Below are 23,883 nucleotides of genomic sequence, written 5' to 3'. Positions count from 1 at the left end.
TGTGCTTGAAAAAGAGGAAATTTGGATGAAATTATTATGCTTCTTTTGCCTTTTTGCTTAGGCTTTAAATTATTTAATTCGCTTTCTTTTCTTAATCAAATTTTGTGTGAATTTATTAGTTCCCTTCAGCTGTTGGGGGCCAAAAACCCAAACTCAAATCAAACCCATCCAGCAGTAAGACCAATCTCAAATGTTGTATTCCATTAGTTTACTGGCCAATGCACCTTCCACGTGTATAGTTTTCCAAGTTCACATGATTAAATTTAATCCAAATATAAAATCCACAAACGAAACTGTATTTAATTTAATTGAAGAATTCAAGATACAACATTTAAAGAAACATGCATAAGTTTTGCCCTACCCACAGTCAACAGCACCGTCAAACTGAAGGCAAGATACACATGGGTTCAAAAGGCAAGATATGGGACCTGTTGCTATACACATTTTTATTCTACACACACTTTAATAATCTTTTTCTGGAAAACACATCAAATCTGTAAACCCTGCTTGCAAAATCCAGGTCCTTAGTTAATTGTCACTTCCTACCCGAAACAGATGAGCTACTCGGTTATTATAATTTCAGTTCTTCTCTGCATTAAATTGTATTGAGTTGTATAATCATTCGCCGTCCTTCCAATTTGTGTAGACTGCAAAATTGAAAAGTTATTTCCTTTCTATTACAAAGTCCAAAAGACAAATGCACGTTGAAATGATTTAATTATCATTCGTTTTAATTTAGAGAGATACTCAAGGTATTATCAATTGTGAAACTAATATGCCAACTTTTTAACACAAAACAGAATACAACTAAAAAACCAATTAGTTTAAGAAACAATATTATCTCAGGCCAGACAGAGATTGGCTCTCGAGTTAAAAGGAATGAAGAAGGCATATTTGGTAGAATCCAATAAGTTTAAGAAACAATATTATCTCAGGCCAGACAAAGATTGGCCCTCGAGTTAAAAGGAATGAAGAAGGCATATTTGGTAGAATTGTAACCATAGAATATGGCCCTAATCATTGATACCAAAATTTACTTTTTAAGTTACCAATGTAGCACAATTTAGTTAACTTACCAAGTCGGTATGAAACAAGGTTATTGATTTCATTCAATTTTGACCGAAAAAGATTTGTACTAGTAAGTTAACCGATACGAAACACCCCCCTCCCTCCCCACAACCCCCGCATGCAGCATGCCTAAATTTCGATCTGTTCCAACCATTCTAGTCATTTTCGAGAAAGTTTTGAGTAGTATTTAAGATTCTACTGGTGCGCATTTAAGGTCTACTTCACTTTCGTTCCTTTTTTCCCCCTCTTTCAAATCTAATCATTCTCTCTCTCTCCTCTCTCACTAGAGACTTGTGAGGAAGACCCATCGTCATTGCCCTTCACCGTCGTCATGAAGAAGACCTAGCCTTAAATACCCATTATGTCATTGTGAGAAGTCACTCTCTCTATTGCAACTTGGTTTCTGGTGATTTTAGTAGGTAAATTTCATATCCTAGTTTCGATTGAGCTATTGAGATTTGAGTGTTGATTAATATGTTAGCTATTGAGATTTGAGGGTTGATTAATATGTTATTGATTTCTGGTTTGGATTTTGGGTTTTGATTTTTGAGCTTGATTCTATTGAGATTTGAGTGTTGATTAATTTTTTTTTTTTTTTTTTTTTTTGATAAATAACGGAATTGCATTAATCAAAAGTCCAGGTACACCGGAAGTGTACATGGAAAACAATACATCAAACACAAAAATTACAAAGATCAAGCATTTCTAAAAAATTAGAACAAGGGAAAAGATTAAAGGAAGAACTCCACTCTAGCAAGGTGCGAAGAAGAAGAGATTTAAAATCTAAAATAGACTGTTCCTTCCCTTTGAAACATCTTGAGTTCTGTTCTCGCCAAATACACCATAGGACACAATGTGGGACAGCCCTCCATAAATCAATGCTCCAACGCCCACCGAAGGAACCTTGCCAACTCGAAAATAAATCAAAGACACCATGCGGCATAACCCATTGAAGACCAAATAAAGCCCACACCATAGACCATATTTCATAAGCAATAGGACAATGAAGAAGAAGATGATTCACCGATTCTCCACTCTTTTTACACATATAGCACCAATCCACAACTACGACACCCATATACGATAAATTTTCAATAGTCAAAATCTTACCTAATGAGGCAGTCCAAGAGAAGAAAGCCACCTTAGTAGGGACCTTTGAACGCCACACAAGCTTCCAAGGGAAAGAAATGTCCAGAGTAGAGGAAAGGGAGAGATAGTACTCACTCACTTTAAAATTCTTATTCCCAGTTGGTTTCCAGCATAGTTTGTCCTGACCTTCACCATTAAGGGGCATTGAATTGATAAGATCTAGAAAAGTGTAAAAATTTCTGTTTCCCAATCTTGGGGAGCTCTAGTAAAAAGAAGATCCCAATGAAACCTCTGGTTAGGAAAGTGCATAACATCTGCAATGGAAGACTCCTTATTACAACTAATATTATAGAGTTCCGGAAAAGCCTCCCGGAGAGTACAGCTCCCACACCACACATGATGCCAAAATTTAATTCTATCACCAACACCAACCTCGAACTGAATGGATTTTAAAAAGGCTGGCCAGCCTTGTCATATGGTTCTCCAAAGACTAACACCATAAGGATTAGAGACTTCTTTTGTACACCAACCTCCCCAATCATTCCCATATTTAGCCTCAATAACCCACCTCCAGAGATGGGTTGTCTCTCTTCCATATATCCACAACCATTTCCCCAACAAAGCTTGATTGAAGGTTCTCAAATTTTTAATACCCAAACCGCCATATTGCAATGGAGAACAAACCTGGGCCCAATTTACTAGTCGAAATTTAGGAGACTCATCTATCCCACCCCATAGAAAATTTCTTTGAAGCCTCTCAATACAAATAGCAATATCCGCAAGAATAGGGAAGAAAGATAGGAAATAAGTTGGCAAACTTGATAGAGTGCTTTTGATTAAGGTAGTCTTACCACCTTTTGATAAGTATAATCGCTTCCAACTCGTTAATCTTCGCTCCATTCTTTCTAGGATAGAGTTCCAAATCGCCTTGTCCTTGAATTTAGCACCTAACGGCAGTCCCAAGTAAGTCATTGGCAAAGATGACTGTCTACAACCCAGCAATGCCACAAGCTCCCCCATATTAGTCACCTTTCCAACTGGAACTAATTCTGACTTAGCCAGGTTAATGTGCAACCCTGACACCGCCTCAAAAGAGGCTAAAATCTCCCTCAAATATTCAATCTAACTTGCTATAGCATCATAGAAAATTAAAGTGTCATCCGCAAAGAGTAGATGTGTCACCATGAGAGGGGTATTAGACCTGGTACCAACAGTGAAAACCAAAATGTGTCCTGCCAGAACCGCATCATCCAACAAACGGCTTAATGCCTCCATAGCAATAGCAAATAAGAGCGGGGAGAGAGGATCTCCTTGGCGTAGCCCCCTAGAGCTCCCAAAGAAATCCTTAGGGGAGCCATTTATCAAAATCGAAAATCTCACTGTGAAGATACAAAATAGAATCCACTTTCTCCATTTCTCAGAGAATCCGCAACACTACAACATATACATAAGAAAATCCCAACTAACATGATCAAAAGCTTTCTACACATCCAACTTACATAAAACCCCAGGTATCTTTGCCTTGAGCCTACTATCCAAACACTCATTAGCAATTAAGACAGAATCTAGGATTTGTCTATCCAGAACAAAAGCATTTTGAGACTCAGAGATAATTCCAATAATCACCCTTCTCAGCCTATTAGCCAGCAACTTAGAAATGACTTTATAAATACTACCCACAAGACTAATAGGTCTAAAGTCTCTCACACTGACAGCATCTACTTTCTTTGGAATGAGAGCAATGAAAGTTGCATTAAGGCTTTTCTCAAAGACAGCTTGTGAATGGAAGTTGGCAAGAACCTCTATAATTTCAAGTTTTAAAAAGTCCCAACAAGCCTTAAAGAAAGCCATTGAAAAACCATCTGGCCCTGAAGATTTATCACCATTACAACCTTGGATGACACCATATACCTCCTCTTCCTCAAATGGTCTTTCTAACCAAGCAGCTTCCTCCTCAGAAATCATAGAGAATTCCACTTCATCAAGCACAGGTCTTTGGCCCTCATTTTCAGAGTACAATTGTTTGTAGAAATGAGAGATGCAAGCTGCTATTGAATTAGGATCCGATGTCAATTCACCTTCCACCAACAGATTGTCTATAGTATTAAATCTTTTGTGGGAGTTTGCTGTTCTATGAAAGAACTTAGTGTTTCTATCCCTCTCTCGGATCTAAAGGACCCTAGATTTCTGCCTCCAACATATTTCAACCATGAGAGTAACCTTTTCAAGATCAATGCGAAGCCGTTCTTTTTCCAAAGTCTCATCATATGATAGAGAACGACTATCTTCTAGTAAGTCAAGTGCTTCAAGGTTCTTCCATAACTTGTTCATCTTATCCTCCACATTGCCAAATTCTTCTACATTCCATTTCTTTAAATCTAGCTTCAAAGCTTTCAATTTGCTTGCAAATTGAAAGCTAGGGGAACCTTGAAAATGATAGGACTCCCACCAAGTTCTCACTTTCTCCACAAAACCCTCTGCCTTTAACCAAATATTCTCAAAGCAAAAAGGACGGCTGCCTCTGTGAAAATTTCCCTTCTAATAGAACTGGAAAGTGATCTGAAAGTAATCCATGCAGTCTTTTTTGACGAATATTAGGAAAGTGCTCTTCCAAATCAGAAGAGAGAAGAAACCTGTCAAGCCTAGACCACGAGGCCACTTCTCTAGAATTAAACCAAGTGAAAGTACCTCCCTCCAATGGTAAATCAATAAGATTGTGTTCAGAAATGAAATTTGAAAAATCAAGCATAGCTGATGAGAAAGAGTTTGCACCAAGTCACTCCGAAGGAAAACGCACGGCATTAAAATCGCCTCCAATGCACCAAGCCACATTCCACCAACTATGAATACTAGCCAACTCTTCCCAAAGCAGTTGCCGGTCACAATCAGAGTTTGGTCCATATACACTAGTGAAAGCCCAAACAAAATGATCTACCACATTCTTAAATTTGCAAGATACAGAAAAGCTTCCCACTGCTTCGTCAATTTTTTCCACCATCCTTCTATCCCACATCACCAAAACACCCTCCGAAGCATCTATAGAGCCCAAATATAGCCAATCCAAATGTTGACAACCCCAAAAGCTCCAAATCTCTCTCCTTGTTAGCAATTCCATTTTTGTTTCCTGCAGACAAATAATGTTTGCCCCCCAACCTCTAATCATATTCCAAATTCGAAGTCTTTTTTCACAATCATTCAGCCCCTAACATTCCAGGAGATAATTTTCAGATTCATTGAGACACCACAGAATCCCGTTCACCACTGGCATTTCCTACCAAATCAGAATTAGTCTCAAAGTTCCAAGAATTTAGCAGACTTTTCAACTCCCGACGCCCTTTATAACTTGTCTTAGGCTCTCTCTTCTAAGAGCATTCTACTTGCATTTTAGCTTTCTTCCTAGCCTCCAAAGCTAAAAAAATCCCAGTAATTTCCGCTTCAAAGCCTTCAAAGGAAGTACCTACAGATTTCCTAAAGGCTTTAATTCGTTTCTCAACCCATAGTGATAATTGAGTGGAAGCATCTGCCACTTCTACAAGTGGAGCAACTGGGTTAGCCATTGCCAAAGGTTGCACAACCAATGGTTCTTTATCATTTTCCCAGTTTACAAGACCCCCATCAGATTCCCCCAACTCACAATCTGACCCTGAAACAACAGAAACATTATCCAAAGCACCATCACATTCATCCGCCCAATTAACAATATGCCCTTCTTCCTTGAAAGTGTTGTTACCTTGTCCCACAACTCCCTCGAGATCGGAAAAATCCGTCAAGCTCTCAAGAGAGTGGTAAAGTGAGAGAGGAATAGCTATCTGCCTCCCTCCACGAAGCTTTAAGACCCATTTCTCTGAATTACCACAAGTGTGCTCCAAATCTTCAACGAAATTCTTAATGGAGGGGCAAGGCTTAACATGACAATCCTCAGCTGTAACTAGCACCGGAGCTACTGGCAAATCGGAGATCGTAGCACTGGCCACCTCAGTAGTGCTCGATTGATAAGTGTTGTTGGTCAACGGTGGGAGCTTGATGCCCGACACAGACCCAAATTGTAAAGAATCAGCTCTTGGTGGAGAAGAGCTGTTGCTGTTGCTGTTGGTGATGGGGCTGTTCTTCAGTGGTGGGAAGATATTGATATCGGTCGTCGATGGAGGAGTGGGACTGTTCTTCACTGGTGGGGAGATGACGATGTCGAACAATGGAGTGGTGTCCTTGATGATGGTGGACGTCGGAGGCATATCGGTGTTGTTACTAGTGGTGCTCCTCGGTGGGTTAGAAGTGCCGTTGGTGGTAAAGGTAGTTGAAGGAGGCATGGAGGAGGAGGTGAGCTTCATCAGCATCATATCTGTGTTCTGATGAGAGTGGGTGGCTTTAGGCTTAGAAATAATGGGTTGCTGAGGTTGGGCTTTAGGCTTAGGGGCCCAGATTTGGGTGTACATGTTACTACCCTTGAAAGTATTGGGCCTCATTCCATGGCTAATTTGATTGAAGCCCACATTTTTAATAAAAAAAGAAACAACAGCCCACTACCCCTCTTTCCCATGCTCCACATGTAAAGAGATGTCTGGAGTCAGCAAATCTCTTTTGGCAATCACATTAATATTAGACAAAATATCAGCCCCGAATTGTGCCGTATCTTCCCCAGAATATCTCCTGCCCTGATCACGGAATGAATTGCTAGGAATTGAAGGTTTCAAATTTTGAAAGACCGTAATTTTCTCCTTACCTGTATTTTTTGCACCGCCGTGATTATGAAGTCTACCAACCACTGCCGCCGCAACAGCCTTCGGTGCATTTTGTATTCTATGAAGCGATCCTTGACTACTTAGGGAAGTTGGTTTTAAAATTTTCCTCAGGTTTAAGCCAAAACTCCTCCAGCCACTACCTAACCTTCCCTCCGGTATCACTATGTTACCCTTCCATCGACCATGAAGAAGTTCAGAAACCATTAAAAACGTGCCATGGGCGTTGGACCCCAATTGAAGGATGAAAACAATGTCACCCTCTCTAATTGTTCTTACATAATGACCAGGTGATCGCTTTGAAATTAGTTCCTCCAAATGGAACAAGAATCGGTTTGCACTCTCCTTCCCCATAAAAACAAAGTGCATTGAGGTAAGGCCTCTCTCAAAGATCCGTAGTAAGAAATAAGAACCCCCTTCCTCAACAGAAAACTCAAAACGTTTTGGATTCAATGAAGAAAAATGTGGAGCCACCCATTACGAAAAGAAAGAAAACAGCAGCTACCAAATCAGAAAGAAAACACGAAATCTAAAGCAGCAGCAACCATACCATGAAAAAAGTACAAAATCTATGGCTAATTCAAGGTAGCCAGGCCTCATATGTGACTAATCCGAGGTAGCCAAGCCTCATACTTCTCACTCAGGTCGTTATAGAACAGAGGGTTGTTGATTAATGTGTTATTGATTTATGGTTTGGATTTTGGGTTTTGATTTTTGAGCTTGATTCGATTGTCTTGTTAGGGTTTGGTATTTCACTATTTGTGGTTTTTCTCATAATTTGGCCGTTTGGGACTTTGAGTTTGGACTTTGAGTAATTGTGTTTGTGGATTGTTGAGGTATAGTGTAATTTTGAATTTGTATTTGACTAATAGTTAAATAAATAGTCCATACAATGTGATGAAATATACATGTTTTTTTTTTTTAGTTAAAATTAATGATAACCTAAAACAACATGTTGAAATAATCTGGTATTAAAATATTCTGTTCCTAAAGGCAAATCAAAACAGTCACTAAAACGAAATTGATAACTTAAATTTGAGAAACCTGTAGCAAAAGTGACAGAATCCTTAACATTTTCCTTCAATTTACTGGGAGTAATTTAATTAGTAATTACAAACTTTTGGACTTGAAATCACTCAGCAGTGCACCAAACCATTCTAACAGCAGATATACCAGCTTCTAGTTCCTAGAAAAATTGGGACTCTAAAAACTGATCTCCCGCCCACCAAAGATGTTTCCCACCTCAATTCATGGAAATTAACTTGGATGGTACTTGGCTGGTACCATCCAAATAACCGAGTACAAGGGTCTCCAGATTTGAGAATTATAATTATCTAAGCTTGAATTAGTACGGTTTCTTTAGCCAAAAAAAAAAAGTATGGTTCAGCAATGGGTTAATAATAACATGAGTTGAGATGAGTAGGAAGCAGAGACCAACTGCAGTGACAAGGATTTTGAGGAAATCTTGAAACAACATGGATCAATTTTTCTCCCAGGTGAAAAATATATATGATTCACTTAGTCAAGGCTAAAATTGTTGTAGTGACTTATTTTACTCGAATGCACAAATTAATAATCAGCTTACATATTAGCTAAGAGTCTTGTCAATCAATTGGTTGGCACCTCCTGATGTTTTAATGGAGACATCCAGGTTCAAATCAATTGAATTATCATAAAAATAATCAGCTTACAAATTACAAGTAATCAACGAAATTATGCACAAGTGCCAATGGCCTGTAGACCAATTGACATGCCTACCCCCTTGTGTACGCCAGGTGGGGTGGGGAATCCCCCAGCCCCTTTACTAGGATGGAGAAGAGAGTCTTTATGTGTGTGTGTGTTGGGGGGGGTGGTTGTGTGGGTGGTGGTGAAGGAGAACCAGATGTACAAGCGATAATGAGACATTTGACAAATTTGCAATACTTAGTTTCAAGTAATTGTCATGTGTACTTGATAATTGGAATAACAAGTAAAATAACCACGACCAAAAAAGAGGAGAAAGTAGAACACTGGTTTGGCCATCGCTGCCCTTTATCTTAAATGTCAAAATACATATAGATACACTAGCCTCACATATCACCCTGGCCAAAATTATTTATAAAGGACAATTTAATGATTACAGAATTACAAGATTCTGGACAACTCTTACAGGGAAAGAAGTTTTAGCAATTCACTCATCAACTGTTGTATGAATTCTAAATCCTAGATCAGGCATTGAAAGTTTTGCATGTAAATGACCACCACCTAGCATATGTGGCCATCAAAGCAGAGATCAAAACCAAATACAACATTAAGTACAAGAGAAGTAGGACACCCATATAGCATTCAGAGCATCAAATCGAATAAGCACAAAATACCCATTCCACATACCTGGGCATCAGGTTTGGCAACACCAATAGGCATAGTGCTCGTCTTTGCGATGGTTACTAACAAGACCCCCACATTGTAAACAAATGAAGCTGCTCCCATCTGAGAATGCATCCAGAACCACTTGCATTCTGCCACTTTCTGCCAGAATAGAAGTCCCATGAGCATCTGGAGAAATTGATGGCCCACCCACATTGGTTATAGTTACTGATGGTTCAATTTTTAAAGGCTGGGCCTCAGCAATTGCACACTCGGCAAACAAACAAGCCAGTTGATCAGCAGCAGCATTTTCTTGCAGCCTATTTCTATAAAGTTCACGAGCATGATGCAGAGACTGAAATACAGCCTCATCACCCCCTTTGGTTCTCATTGCCATTATGACCTGTTCCAGAGACTAGATAAGTACTAGATACTGAAAATTATCTGAGGCCATTATTATGCCTGACATAAAAATACTTCCGTCTGCCTTTTATTTTATTAATTGCCATCATCAAATATTTTGACAGATAACACAAGGTATTGATTAAACAAGCAAAATAAATAAATAATAGCAACTGTACAAACTATCCAAGATAAGAACCATACAAGGCTATGAAAACAAGAGTCTCACCAACTTTCAAAAAGAATCAAATAGTATTGTGACAAAAAAATTGGATGCATTTATACAAAAATATATTTTCCTTCTCCATATCATCCAGTTTGGTAATGCATGAAGTTTCTCACATACCCCAAACAAAGGTGAAAGAATTACTATGCCACCTGATACACATGCACTGCACTTTAGACCTTCGCTGGCCACCGGCCCATAAGTGGTCAAGGTGAGAAATGAGTGAAGCATAACCAAGGACATGATAGATCTTGACAAACTCCAGAATATTATCTTTGATAAGAAACATAAACAAGTAAACAACACCCCCCAACCACCACCACTACAAAAAAAAAAAACCCACATATTTTGACTTTGCCATTTTAAACAGTCTATTACAAGGTAATGTAACAAGAATGCTACTATCTTTTGTCACGTCAAACAGCTCAGATGCAAGTTATCCGCGCTTAGTAATGTTTGGAGAGGCCCGAGTCAGAAAATTCAGTATCCCACCAAGCATTGAGATTGATGTCTGTCTTCTGCCATGAAGTGGATGTAAAACATGGTTATAATTTCTTCATAATCAATTCACAGAGCGGATGGAAAACTTGCTGACTAAGTAATTTGGAAGAAACAAGTTAATTAAAAACTGCTGATTAATTGATTTGTTAGGAGACAACTGACAGATCAAGACGAGATCAAGATATACTCTTATCAACGATTTGATGGTCTTAAATAAAATTGTGAATTTGTGATCCTCTTGAAGTGATGGTTTATAGATTTATGCAGAAAAAAAAAATTTCTCCAAGATATTCATGGGACAAAGATAGTTGAAACCACATTTTAAAGAGAGGAAAGGGGAGGGGAAGTATGAAGAGTAAGATTAAGATTTTAGCACCATCTTAGCATAGAAGCTCTTCGACTTCTAAGATCTTTAGATGCCAAAATGAACTTGGCTGTTTTTAGACCTGAATGGTGGGGGACAAAGTGTTGACCCTCAAAGCTTTACCTTGGCAACCATCTAAGATTTCTGCAAACATCATGGAACCTATATTACCCCATAGTGTTGAACAAATTCATGCATCAAGGATAGATACAAACAAAATCAACCTACAATGATTTAACCTTTAACATTCGCATTTATATGGTCCTTGACATGTAGCCATTGTAAGTGAATACAATAAAGGGCCTAACCACCAACATTGTAACCATAACCCTACCACTGCATAATTCACCATTGACCACTTAATATTTACTGTACCACATAGGAAAATTATTGCCAAATTGCACGTAAATTTGTTTTAGTACGACACTCCTTTCAACCATTTATATAAGTGTCTTCTGCTAATGCAGGTGCTTCTTCTAGATGCATCTATTTTTAGTGCAAAGTGTGTTGGTGTGCGTTCCAAACAATTGGTTCTCCTTGGCTTCCACGTGTGCTCCTACTTGCCTTTATATATTCATGTGGGCTTTGACTGGTACCTTTAGATATACAGCCTAGTATGAAGCTTGGGCTTTATATCACACATGCATGTCCTGGCCTAACCAGTCTCGTCTCGTGCACATGAGAATCCAATTAAGCTTTGCTTCGGTCCACTTTATTTTCTTCCTTTTGAAAACCTTTTAGTTTGGGCCTATCATTCTTAGGTTTAAATAGCCACTTGTTACCATTGAAGGCCTTTGGCCCTGTTTAATATTTACTAGACCAATTCAATAGCTTCTCTAACACACTTCCAAACACACCATCAAACAACTTTACTCTGCCTTTCTCTACACACACATTCTGTTCTCCCCCAACAAATTCTTTCTCTCTCTTTCTTGTGGAAAGAAAAGGCTGTTATAAAAGGTTGATCTTGAATCTTTGTGTGAAAGTGCATCCAACACAAAGATAGACACTATAGTTTAATCCTAAAGGTTGTTTGGCCGAGAAATATTGTTTCAAACTGACTTTTACTTCATAAAATTGGTTGTTACCATGTGCGTCCGCGCTTAACTAAAAAAAGCAATAAATGGGTGTATGCAGGGGTTTCCACTAGAGGCATGAATCAACCTTTAAAGACAACGCTTTTTCATAATTCTAGATTGTTCCAAAACTTTGACTCCGGTTTTTGTTCTTCTTGTTCATTTTTTTTTTTTTTAATTTAAATTTAGGGCTGTAAACGAACCAAGCCGATCATGAACAACTTGAGCTTGACTCGATAAAAAGCTCGTTCATGTTCGTTTGTTTATAAATAAGTCAAGTTTAAACCTTAGTTTACAGCTTGTTTGGTAAACAAGCCGAGCCCATGCAAAAAAATTTGTTCGTGAACAAGCTCGTGAACAATCGGGCTCGATACAATACAAGCCAAGCTTAAGCTCGTGTATAGCTTGATAAAAGGCTTGATATATATTTGCTAAATAAACTAAATGTTTTTACATTACACTTCCACATGAGACCACTTTTCAGTACCCATTACTTTTAAGTTTTTTTTTTTTTTTTTAATAAACATTTTTAGCCAAAAATAAATAAATAAATAAATAAAAACTGGAGTTCACTCTACTTGGTTGAATAGAAGTAAATAAAAATAATGCTAAGTATCCTTTCCATTTGAGTTCTCTCAACTAGTTAGTTTACTAGTTTAGTTTCAATCTTTCCATCGAAAAAAAAAACCCAAGTCAGTTTACTAGTTTTAGTTTCTTCTCTGAGTTCTCTCTACTGAAACTATCATTGAACATAAAAAACCCAATCCAGTTTCATTCAAACTGAAATTCTCGACTGTCACTCAATGAGTACATGTCTATCCTATGCAGTCTGCAGCCTAAAACTCTTAGGCTCTCTTGGAAAGACCGAAGCTTCTTTGAGAAACTTCAATCTTTCTCTCTTTTATCATCAGTTTCTTTCTTTTCCCCAAATTCTCACGGTTGGTATTGATCAGCTCTCTCTCTTGTAAGGCCAAGAAATTCCACCAAATCTGCCTATATCTCTTTGCAACAAATGAACAAGTCCTAGATTTGGAAGAGTTAGATGCTAGCAAAGAGGATTTAGAGTTCGATGCCACCATGTAATTTAAGGGTTCTAGTGGGTGTGCAAAGAGCTCCGACAACAGCTCTAGATCCGGTGTAGTATTTGGTATCACTACCATTTTCGCTCTCTACCTCCATCCTCCAAGACGCTCATAGCCTTCTCTCACCATAGGTAAATTTTCACGTTTAAAAATGTTTCTATATATTTTTATAGTTGTTTGCATTGTAGTTTGTTTGATATTGCGAAATCCTTTTGATTTCCAAGTTATGGTTGTTTATGAAATTTTTATATAACTTAGAAAAATCTTGTTGGTTGAATTCGTTTGATAATAACTTAACTTTGTAATTAGTGGATTGTGGTTGTGGAGTCTGGTATTTAGTTTGGAATGGGTCAGTGCTTTTCTTTTCCTGAGGTGCAAAGTCCTCTGTGGTTAGCTAATCACAGGGGGAATTAGAAGCATGAACAAATGAGTATATTATTTTCTTATTTTTGTTTAATTGATTGTTGGAGATTTGAGCAGATTTGAGCACTTGATAATGCAATTTTGTTAGATCCCAAGCAAAAAAGCTTGACTTGAGCTTGAGTTTGAGCTTGATGTTAAGCTTGAGCTTGGCTTGATTAATTTATCAAGCCAAGCCAAGCCGAGCTCAAGCTTTTGGGTTTTCCCACAAGCTCAAGTTCAAACATCATATTTAAGCTTGTCTCGAGCTCGAGCCAAGCTTGAGCATTTGATTTTTACTGACGAGCCAAGCTCAAACAGGCACTACTCGCTTGAGCTTGGCTCGTTTACAGCCCTATTTAAATTCATTTCTTTGCTAAAGAATTTATGTGTTCTCAGAAAATATTTCAACAAATTGCACATTCCTCTTTAACTATGGTGCAGTTGCAAAGTCCTCGTAAACCATATGACAAAGAAATTTCCCCCTTTAAATATTGATAATTAGGACTGCTCAGGGACCTGGTCCACCCGAGCAGACCAATCTAACCTGAAGGAATTTGGGCATTTTCAACCAAGAAAGAATAACAAGTGTGAGGGTTTAATTTTCTTGGGTTGCAAGTCGGACCTCAATCGGCTAACCCGACTTGCCTGACACCAATTACCAACCCCCCTCCAATTTTCAATTTTCCCCTTCTTCCTTTCTCTCGTCCAAGACCTCTAGTCCACCTCAACTCCTCACATTCACCATCAACAAACATAGGGAAATCTATGGTTTCTGTTTTTTCAAGTTTTATAATTTGTTTATCTATTATTGATTTGATAGATTTATGCAATTTTTGTAACTGATTGTCTACCACAGTTTATTTCCCGTATACTTGGGTGGCTCATTTTTTCTAATTAATATAATCTTATTACTTATCCAAAAAAACTAAATAAATAATTTGTTTAACCACCACCTGTTTGGCTCCTGATCACGTCAGAAATGAGTGCTGGACGGCTGTGACAGGGTTACCTGTCGACAATGGGTGAAAGAAAAGCTCGCCGAATAGTCAGGTCTAGTGGTGAGTTGACACCAACCCCAATCCTACTCAACCAATGAACACCCCTATAAAAAAATTTGATTTTTTATTGGAGTTGTTTTTCAGTTTTTTGTATTAAATTTCAAAAAAAAAAAAAAAAAAAACTACGGATACATTGGTCAATTTTAAAGTCTACGGATACATTGCAACTGCACCATAGCTAAGCAGGGAAATTGCAATTAACCCCAATTTTTATTACATACATCCAGATTTTGTTATGCTACACTCTAAACTTGGACCTTTCATGCTTCAATCGATAAATGGATTACAAAATTGCTAGATACACCACACAGAAACCTAAATAAAACCTAAGTTGAAAGATATATATCCAAAATTACTTTTTAAACTATCAACATAATCACAAACATAGTTAGTTCAAAGACAACTAATTAATAAAATAAAAATAAAAAACTAAATCAATCAGAACAATAATTTAAAGCAAGTTCTGCTCTATAAATCTGAAATAGCTAAAAAAAAAAAAATTATATTACCGCCTGGAGAGCCTGGGAAGGTTTTCCTTGATCGATGAGCTGGCGAGCCAATGTGAGAAAGTCTCCGACAGCGACGTCGTTTTGTGCAGTACTACTACTAGTGTTGTTGTTCTGCATGGTGGTGGCGCTACTCTCTGCTGTTTCTGTTTCTGTTTCTGTATCCATCATCTCCGTGTCCCTGCGCTCCATTGCGCTAGGCATTGAAAGAGTGAGATTTTGGGAATTTTAATTTTAAATATAGATAGATGGTAGACTAATAGACTATAGTCATTGATTATATAGTATGACTATCTGGATGATTCTAGGAATTTCTTTGCCCTTTACCTTTTCTGCTCTGTTTTCTCTTTTCTTTTTCTTTTATAAATTCGTTCTTTCTTTCTTTCTGGCAATTTCCTCTTGCTTACCGATGAAACGTGGATTGTGCTGTTTGTTTGTGTTTGGGTTTGGAAATTTGGAATCTGGGCTTGATTACGAGATTTCTAGTGGGCTTAAGGCTCAACCTATTACATCTTGATATCTGTTATAGAAGGCCACTTTTGGGCTTTTCGGGTTATTCCATTCTGTTCCCTTTTTAAGATGAGTTGGAGCAGGAATTAATATTGCCAATGGGCTTACAGCCCAATGGCCCGTTACCCTTCTTCTTCGTCTTCTTTTCTCATTTATTTATTTATTTTTATGTATTGATTTACTCTATCATGGGTTTGGTTTTTCTCAATCACCATGAAAATTTAGCTTTCTTTTTTCACCAAAATAGAATTTTAAATAATAAGAGACGATATATAATTTATATTTATATTTAATATATATAATATATATATTATATATAAAAAAAATTACCTTCTTCATTTTAAATGTAATGGATAGTGTTTTTTTTTCTTCTTTGGCTCACAGCAAGTCACAATAGCGGATGGCTACAACCAGTATTAACGGATTAGTGACCTCTTGATAGTATCATCAGAGGTTGGTTTTGGAGGTGGGGATGTATTAAGGGTTTTAAATTTTCTTTTAGATAACTGAAATAAAAATGAATGTAGAATCTATAATTTATATAAAACCGAAAATGCTAGACTTATAGTTGGCATCATAGTATTTTGCTTACTAAACTTTTAAGACCTCTGAATTTACAAGTCATTTCTCTCATATATATATATATATATAAATATATATGTAGGGACTGGGTTTGAGCACTATTCCTAAGGGATAAGTGAATCCAAGCCCAGCGAGCCCAATACAATAAATTTGTAGAGAGTGGATAGAAGAACTGAACTTTAATGAGTATAACAACAGTTGAAGATGATTTAAAGAATGAATAAGTTAAACAAATATAAACTTGAGCAAACAATTCAATCCTCGGCACTAGTCCGAGGAGCTTCAACTTATTGCTTCTTGAGTGACAATGACAATGGTTACAAAGTTAGTTCAAATTGCTACAGTGTTTTCTCTAGTAAAATCTCTGATCCATTTTCTTAGAGCTCCTTCTTCCTTATATACTATTTTCCTCCTTCATCTCCACCATACACGTGCAGGTTAGATCTGCTGTTGTTGGTCTTTGTCACATCAACCTCCTCCCAAAACTCTTAAGTAGTAGCTGTGAGTCTGAAAAAGCCACTGCTTAGGTATCATTTTCACATTAATGCAGTCAGAGTGTTAGTCGTGGAGCATTTAATGTGAAGGCAGCAGCTTTTCCTGGAATTGCTCTATCGCCATGCTCCAGTGTGCTTACTTACTGTACTTATCTTTTTCTTTGAAGTACTTTGGAAGATTGTCTTTGTCGGTAAATCACTTTTCTTCCACCTCGGCTTTGGCTAGTTGAGGATAGAGTTATCCCCAACACGGTTTCCTGGGTTGCCATGACCACCACTGTCTTCTTCATATGCGATTGTGGGCCTCAGGCCCAGTACAAAAGGTGGATGTATATCACTGGACTCTATGACCCCAAAATATATAATTGGTTTTAAATTTTATTCTATATTTAAACTCTCCATTAAAATCTTGTCACACCATATTTTCTTTAAATAGTACTATATATAGTTTTATATACACACTGTCATAATAGTTTCCTATTAATGATTACTCTAATTAACAAAATTCATATTTACAAAATATATATATAAAAAAAATTATATTGTTTAACTTTTCCGTGTATTGCATGGATTATTGACTTGTTAGGATTAATTAAATAAATAGACATGCAGCGAGTTCTTATTTGTAAAGCATAAAGTGGAGTAAAAAGAGAGGATTTGGATTTATAATACTACAACCTCAATGAAAATAGAATCCTCAATTTCATTCTGAGTATTCCACTTTGTACTCTATTAATCATACCATGCCATATAACTAATTTATTTTTATTTTATTTTATTTTAAACTTCAGTTAGTTTATAAAGAAAGAAAAAATAGATGTATTATAGGTTATTATTGGTTGAGTATAAAGTAGGATAAAAGATTTTCATTACCGTTAGATTTATGCATGATTGCAACTATGTTCATAGTTCATACCTTTACCAAACCTTATTTTTTTCTTCTTTTCGATTTTTTATTTTTATTTTTAGAAGTAACAATAATGGAAGTAGTCTACGGAAGAAAAAAGGTGCTCCTCAACAACGATGATTTGAAAGCAAGATAGGGAAAGAACGCAGAAAATAAATAAGTATATGAGGTGGAAAAATGTAAGGAAAAGTAGCATTGCATTAGTTGTTATCTATATCTTTTATCTCTATTCATGACTCATCTATTGTACGTAGAAACGATAAAACTAGGACATGGCAGTAGGCGGGTCCAATAATTCACTATCCTCCATTAATACAGTCTCTTTAATCTCCTGTAACATCTTCAATACCTGCCACATAGTGGGCCTCTGCTCAGGTGAGGTTAGGCTACAAGCTATAGCCACCTCAAGAAGCATTTCCATACTATTGTCTTCCCCTCCATCTTCATCCCTTGTGGACCTAACCCAATTTACCATATCATTGGGCACCAAAAACGGATGCTGCGATGGAGGTTTGCCTGTGAGAAGCTCTAGCAACAAAATTCCAAACGAGTAGACATCGGATTTTGAGGTTGATTGGTGATTGGAATTGCGAGTTTCGGGGGCTTTATATGCAGTGTTTTCTTGGTCATCATCGGAGGCTGGGTTGGCAAGGATGGAGAGGCAGTAGTCCGTGACACATGCCTCGAAGTCGGGGCCAAGGAGGACATTGGAGGACTTGAGATTGCCATGGACAAGCCTCCATGCTTGGTGGATGTAGGAGAGGCCTTGTGCTACATCCTCTGCTATTTTTAAGCATGATGTCCAATGGAGTGGCTTTGCCCTAGTTGATTTTGAACCTGCACATGCAATTTTTAAACGTACTACATCAAAGAGGATTTTATTACTAAAAATAAAATCAAAGACGAGTTTACAAATTTTAATGCAATTCATAGTCTCAACTAACAACAACTCTATGCATTAATTCCAATTAGTTTAATTGATAAAATCTCTCATCACAAAACAAAGGACCTAAACTTGAATCCAATTATACAATAATATCAGTTAGTGTCTTGATCTAACCACAAAGAGCAACCACCATAAAGCAAATGTTATAGATTGAAATTTTATACATATAATTTTAATCTCAGTTTCATATGTTGAAGTAACACAACATATACATAAAATTTTAAGTTGAACCAAAATTAAAAAATATTTCAAATAATAATAATATGAAAAATAAACATATGCTTTGTACATTGCTTGAAAGTCAGTTAAAATCTGAGAAAATATACACAAATTGCACAATATTTAATATCCCAAATTTGTTGCCAATATCTTATGAAATTATATTGATATGACATAACTATGCCATTCAGTTGGAACATAGTTTTTTTTTTTTTTTAAATCTAATATGTACAGCCATACCTTTTAGGTTTTTGTCCTCAATTTCTCAATCAATTTGTAATATATTTGTGCATATTTTTATTTATATTTTTTTTCATTTACATTTATTATGTTTAATCCGTTTTTTAAATCCTTAATCAAATGAATCTTATTTATAGTGCAAGTACATTTTTTTTTTTTTTTGAGGAACATTTATAGTGCAAGTAGTAAAACCTCGGCCGTAAATTATTCTAGGTTAGCCTATGGTTAGTTACTATATAAATCATGCATGGGCTTTATTGTAATATGAACAGTTCATATAGTACATATGTAACTGTCAAATGTTTTCTATTATGAGTATAGGTCATATCTCTCTCAAATATATATATATATATATATATATAGGTCATCTGTCCAAATAATGTTAATTCTTACTACCAAACATTGTTAATTCTCATTTTTTGCTCTTTATTCATACTCTATTCTATCTCACACATAATCACAATAACAATTTTAACACTCATGACAGAGTGTTCCATCAACAGTTAAGATTGGCCTTCAATATTTAGAAAGCCTTATTTAGAAGAGATTAAATTTTGTACAGATGTGGTATAAAACCCATGTTTTACCCCTTCAATACCAACATATTACATCATCTTATTACATATTCAATAATAAGCACAACCATACTCAATTAATTCTAATACACAAATATAAATCCAACAAAATTAAGAGTTTATTAAGATGTTAAAGTGTGGTAGAATGTAATGAATTTTAAATAAAATGTTGATATGACAATCTCTTATTGAATAATGTGAAACATAAGTGTTACACCCTATCCTTACCAAATTTGGACTCAAAAAAAAGTTAGCTGTTCCACTAGGAACGGTGGGAGCCCATTATGGATCACCTTTATTATCAAATAAGATCGGCTTTGCTATATATGAATGTTACAGGAATCAGGTGGGCTGGGCTCCACTAGCTACGAATGGGTCCACTGGAATAGTAACAGTTAATACCTTCAGGCCCATCTAAGTTCATAATCTTATATTGAGGTGGGTCCCACAACGACAACTACCAAATATAATTCCTAAATTCCAGCTATGACTATTCCTCGTGCAACCCGACGCGAACAACTGCGCGTGGGACAAGCAAACTCAGACACTTTTTGCTGGGGTCCTGTCCGAATTTCAAATCGGAGAAAATTCAAGAGGCTGTATCCTATAGGTCCCACTCCCATACCGTACCCCACAACCACCTAAGTATTATCTCCACGCGCTCTACTTTAGAGCAGCTAGTTCTGGTAACATGCCAACACAGTGACCATGGTCTCAACGAGAAAGATACTTTTACAAAATCAAAATATTTTTTAAACGTCAAAATCGAAGTCCCAATGTAGTCATCAGCAAGATTCTCGGTTTTAAGATACCACCAAAATCTAGTCCCATCTACCATCGATTACAAATAATCATGTCGTTATATCTTAATCTCGTTCCTGCTAACTACTAATAATAATAAAGAGCAGATTTCAAAACAGAGGTCCCCCTACAGTCATTTTAGTCTCTAAAATAGTTGAGAAAAAAAAAAAGGACTAATGGGCTTATCAGTGTTTAAAGACCTGTTAACTTTAAGAACCAAATTAGCCAATAAAAACCTTAGTCATTGTTGGCGCATGACTAACCTACCTATCGGTGTCCTATCAATGTTTAGGGATTAAGATTGTTTAACGGCCTAAATTGGTCAGAAAACCTTTATCGAGGTTAGTTCAAATTTCAAAGTATGGTAATGAAAGTTTAAACAGTAATAATTTAATTAAGAAAATAAAAACAGACTTACCGTGAATGAGAGAGGAGAGACTGCCATTGGGCTGGTAATCATAAACCAAAAGCCTTTCTTCCTTGGCGTGAAAAAAGGCCCTAAGTGGAACCAAATTTGGATGTCTAAGCCCACCTACTGATTCCATGTGACGCTCAAATATTTCCTTACTTGTACCCGCTAATTTCCCAGCGTCCAATCTTTTAACACTGACAATCAGACGGTTATCAAGCACTGCCTTGTAAGTGGTCCCAATGGTCCCACGCCCAAGCAACTCAGCCGAGCCTCTCATAAGCTGGTCCAGCGAGTACAGCTGCGCCTCGCCCGCACAGAATACTAAGCTCCCACTCTTCGCCACCTGCATCCCTTGCGCTCTCTTCACCTTCGCCTCCAACTCTTTCTCTTGCTCCATCGCAGCTTGCGCCGCCGCAGCATCCGCTTCCTCCGAAGCCATCGCCGGAGCCGCCGTCAAAGCCGATGCCGAGTACTCGCTCTTTTTCTGGCTCCTCTGTTTCTTAACGGCTATAACGAAGCAAACAACAGAGACGATCAGAACCGCCACGCCAGCCGAGAAGCCGATGATCACTTTGGTTCTCTCGTGCTTTTTTTGTAACGGTTCGTGACTCAGCTCGACGCCGTGTACTTCCGCGCTCTCGCCTAACGAAATATGCGGCGGAGGCGCCGCATTCGACGGAGACGGTTGTGGTGTGAAAAAGGGAGTGCCAGGCTGGCATTCCTTGTTTATAATCTCACCGCAGAGAGTAGGGTTTTGTGAGAACGAGGAGGAGCCGAACCGGACGAGAGTGACTGTAACCGGAATCGGTCCGGTTAGGTTGTTACCAGAGACGTTGAAGGTTTGGAGAGTGGTTTGGTTCAGTGGAGGAACGGAACCGTTAAACCGGTTCCACTCGAGCCGTAGGTAGTACAGCCGGTCTAGTGTGGCTAACCAAGACGGTAACGCTCCGGTGAGGTTGTTGTATGATAAATCTACGGTTCTGATTCGATGGAGCTTCAGGATCGAAGGTGGAAAAGTGCCTGAGAAAGAGTTGTGGTCGAGAAAGAGGGTTTTGAGGTTGACGAGTCCGGCGAGGTCAGGAATCGGACCAGTGAGCGAGTTGTTTTGTAGACTCAGGATTCGGAGCTGGTCAAGCCGAGTCAACGTGTCTGGAGCTAAAGTACCAACTAGATCTAAGTCCTCAAGGACGAGACGAATCACTCTCTGTTGCACGCATTTCACTCCTTGCCATTGACAGAAACGGAAGGTCGTGTTTGGAGTGAAGGAGTAAAGTTTGTTTTTCGAATCGGCTTTGGATTTGAAAGATAAAAGCGCTTGCACATCGTTTGGTTGTGAATAAGAAGAAGAAATTACTAAGGTGAAGATGAGTGAGAAGGAGATGAAGAGAAGTTTAAAGGGTTGAAAAGGAAGCATTGCCAGCATTATTGGAGAAACAGTTAGCAAGAATGTGAAAATGGGAATGAAGAAGGTTGGGTGTTTTTTCTCTTTGCTATTTTTCTCAGTTGAAAAGCTAAAGGGCAGCACAAGAAGAGTGTGATTTGGCCATATTTTTCATTTGCCTAATAGACAAGGAGAGGGTTTAAGCAGAAGGTGACAAAAGCATGTAATAGCTGAGTAGCCGCTGTCGGACTCTGCAAAAATCAGAATCACGTGAAGGCAAAGGGAAACAACAGTGTGACTGTGTTGAGACTTGAGAGAGTACTGTAATTTTTTATAACTTCTCAACTGTACTATTTATGAGTTATTAACTGTTGTACGGTTGAGATAATTTACTACTAACAGGTTGGCTTTGTTGATTGCTCATGGGCTTTGGCTGTCACGCCACGGAACTTATTTGCTTTTAACGTGAGAGAGAGAGAGAGAGAGAGAGAGAGAGTGTGTGTGTGAGATTGTTGTTGGCTTTTGAGGAGAGATTGTCTCCTTTTTTTTTTCTTTTTTGGGTTTGGTTTAGTTTTTAAGGTCCTTTTCGTGTGCTTGGAACGGTGTTCTCTGTCTGTGACTTCACAGTTACGTGATTTTGAGAGATGCTTTGACCTGAAATTTAAGATGTAACATGATTGCATGTTTGATTAGCATGTCTTTTTCCTTGAAATTTGATTACATATTACAAACGTAATAGTGAAAGTATACCCAATACTATTCCAAAAAAAAAAAAAAAAAAGTATACCCAATAAGTCATAACTACAGAGTTTTAGGGTCCGTTTGGTATGTGTGTTTAAAAATTGAAAATTGTTGTTTAAAAATTTTTGTGAAAATACGAGTGGGTGAAAAAGTGTGTGGAAATACGTGAAATGTTGTTTAAAAACTGAAAATTGTTGTTTGAAAACACTCACCAAACACCCCCTTAAAGATGCAAAAATAATCGAAGTGATTTTGTAGTCTGATCACTATATTAAATTTGAGCTGGAGTTCAGAGATTTATACGGGCTCAGGAATTTGATAAAGCCCGACTTCTGATTTGTCTATGATTTTCATATCAAACCCAAATCCACAAATAAATTAATAAAATAGGTAAATTTCATTAACATACTATTAGGTCTAGACTTATACCAATCAAGTCCAAATTTTTCAAAATTAACTAATTTGGTCTCTAAAGCTAACTTAGTTAGAAACTATATTGACTTTAGAAACTAAATTGGCTAATTTTAAAAAGTCTTGAATTTTTTTGAAGAAAACAGTAATATTTATTAGAATACACGAACATGAAAGTAGTATATATAGTTTTTTAAACAGACTTATAATATATTACATAACCAGAGTACCACTATAAAAGGATCTAACCTTTATAGCAGTAGCCTAGGATTATAAGAACTGAAAGTCTGAAACTCATACTCACAACCTAATTGGCATTAGCTCAAATATCAGGATATGTTAATAGAATTTACCTTAATAAAATTTGTACACATGTAGTTTATACATATATCATTGCTCTTTTATACTTGGTAAGCTAGTCTATAATTAACCAGGATGCAGGACCCATAATTTAGCTCTTGTGCATAGAATCTCGTTGCCTAGAATTTCTCACTGAAGCTAAGGTCGACTTTTACTATCAAAAAACGGGCTTAGAAAAATACTTGATGAATACTAGAATCATCTGTGATCACACACCCCAAACCCACTCATATGAAAAAGAAAAAGAAAAAGAAAAGATGGGCTTAGTTTAGCCTGAACTTTGAGAATAATTTTCGGCGGAAGCCCAACACCGTAAATCCGTAGGCCTAATAGAATGTTTTCAGGCCTTGGGCCATCTCGGAACTACGAAATTTGGAGAAACAGTTAGCAACAAGGGCTAGTCTATATGTTGGACACATAAGTCGGCTTGTTCAAATTTTTTAAGAAC

At 37.3% G+C, this 23,883-nt stretch overlaps 2 protein-coding genes across 4 annotated transcripts; both read right to left on the bottom strand.

The window, feature by feature from the left end:
- Positions 1–275: 275 nt before the first annotated feature.
- LOC126710240 (uncharacterized) lies at positions 276–15,230 on the bottom strand. Of its 3 annotated transcripts, none has more exons than XM_050410627.1 (3): positions 9,988–10,385; positions 9,264–9,642; positions 276–647 (listed from the first exon to the last, which is right to left on the bottom strand). In XM_050410627.1, exons 1-2 carry the CDS (start codon positions 10,210–10,212, stop codon positions 9,271–9,273), a joined length of 597 nt encoding a protein of 198 aa, XP_050266584.1. In that variant the 5' UTR covers positions 10,213–10,385; the 3' UTR covers positions 276–647; positions 9,264–9,270. The 3 variants fall into 3 exon arrangements, with proteins under 3 accessions (XP_050266584.1, XP_050266578.1, XP_050266591.1); XM_050410621.1 differs by lacking the exon at positions 276–647 and adding an exon at positions 8,891–9,137; XM_050410634.1 differs by lacking the exons at positions 276–647; positions 9,988–10,385 and adding an exon at positions 14,860–15,230 and having other exon boundaries at positions 8,891–9,642.
- Positions 15,231–17,490: 2,260 nt separating this feature from the next.
- Positions 17,491–22,432, bottom strand: LOC126710231 (probable inactive receptor kinase At5g67200). Its single transcript, XM_050410612.1, has 2 exons — positions 20,549–22,432; positions 17,491–18,186 (listed from the first exon to the last, which is right to left on the bottom strand). The coding sequence occupies exons 1-2, from the start codon at positions 21,963–21,965 to the stop codon at positions 17,615–17,617; spliced, it is 1,989 nt and encodes a 662-aa protein (XP_050266569.1). The 5' UTR covers positions 21,966–22,432; the 3' UTR covers positions 17,491–17,614.
- Positions 22,433–23,883: the final 1,451 nt, after the last annotated feature.

Source organism: Quercus robur, chromosome 2, assembly GCF_932294415.1.
Source record: "Quercus robur chromosome 2, dhQueRobu3.1, whole genome shotgun sequence".
In the NCBI taxonomy this organism is placed as follows: domain Eukaryota; kingdom Viridiplantae; phylum Streptophyta; class Magnoliopsida; order Fagales; family Fagaceae; genus Quercus; species Quercus robur.
Note: the sequence above shows the minus strand (reverse complement) of the source record. Positions and strands in the feature narration are given on the sequence as shown.

Coding starts and splice junctions, on each gene's coding strand:
- LOC126710240 (XM_050410627.1), bottom strand. CDS start 10,212: ATGTGGGTTTTTTTTTTTTGTAGTGGTGGTGGTTGGGGGGTGTTGTTT. Junction 9,643..9,987: donor TTCTTTCACCTTTGTTTGGG/GTATGTGAGAAA, acceptor TCTCTGGAACAG/GTCATAATGGCAATGAGAAC.
- LOC126710231 (XM_050410612.1), bottom strand. CDS start 21,965: ATGCTGGCAATGCTTCCTTTTCAACCCTTTAAACTTCTCTTCATCTCC. Junction 18,187..20,548: donor TCTCTCCTCTCTCATTCACG/GTAAGTCTGTTT, acceptor TTGCATGTGCAG/GTTCAAAATCAACTAGGGCA.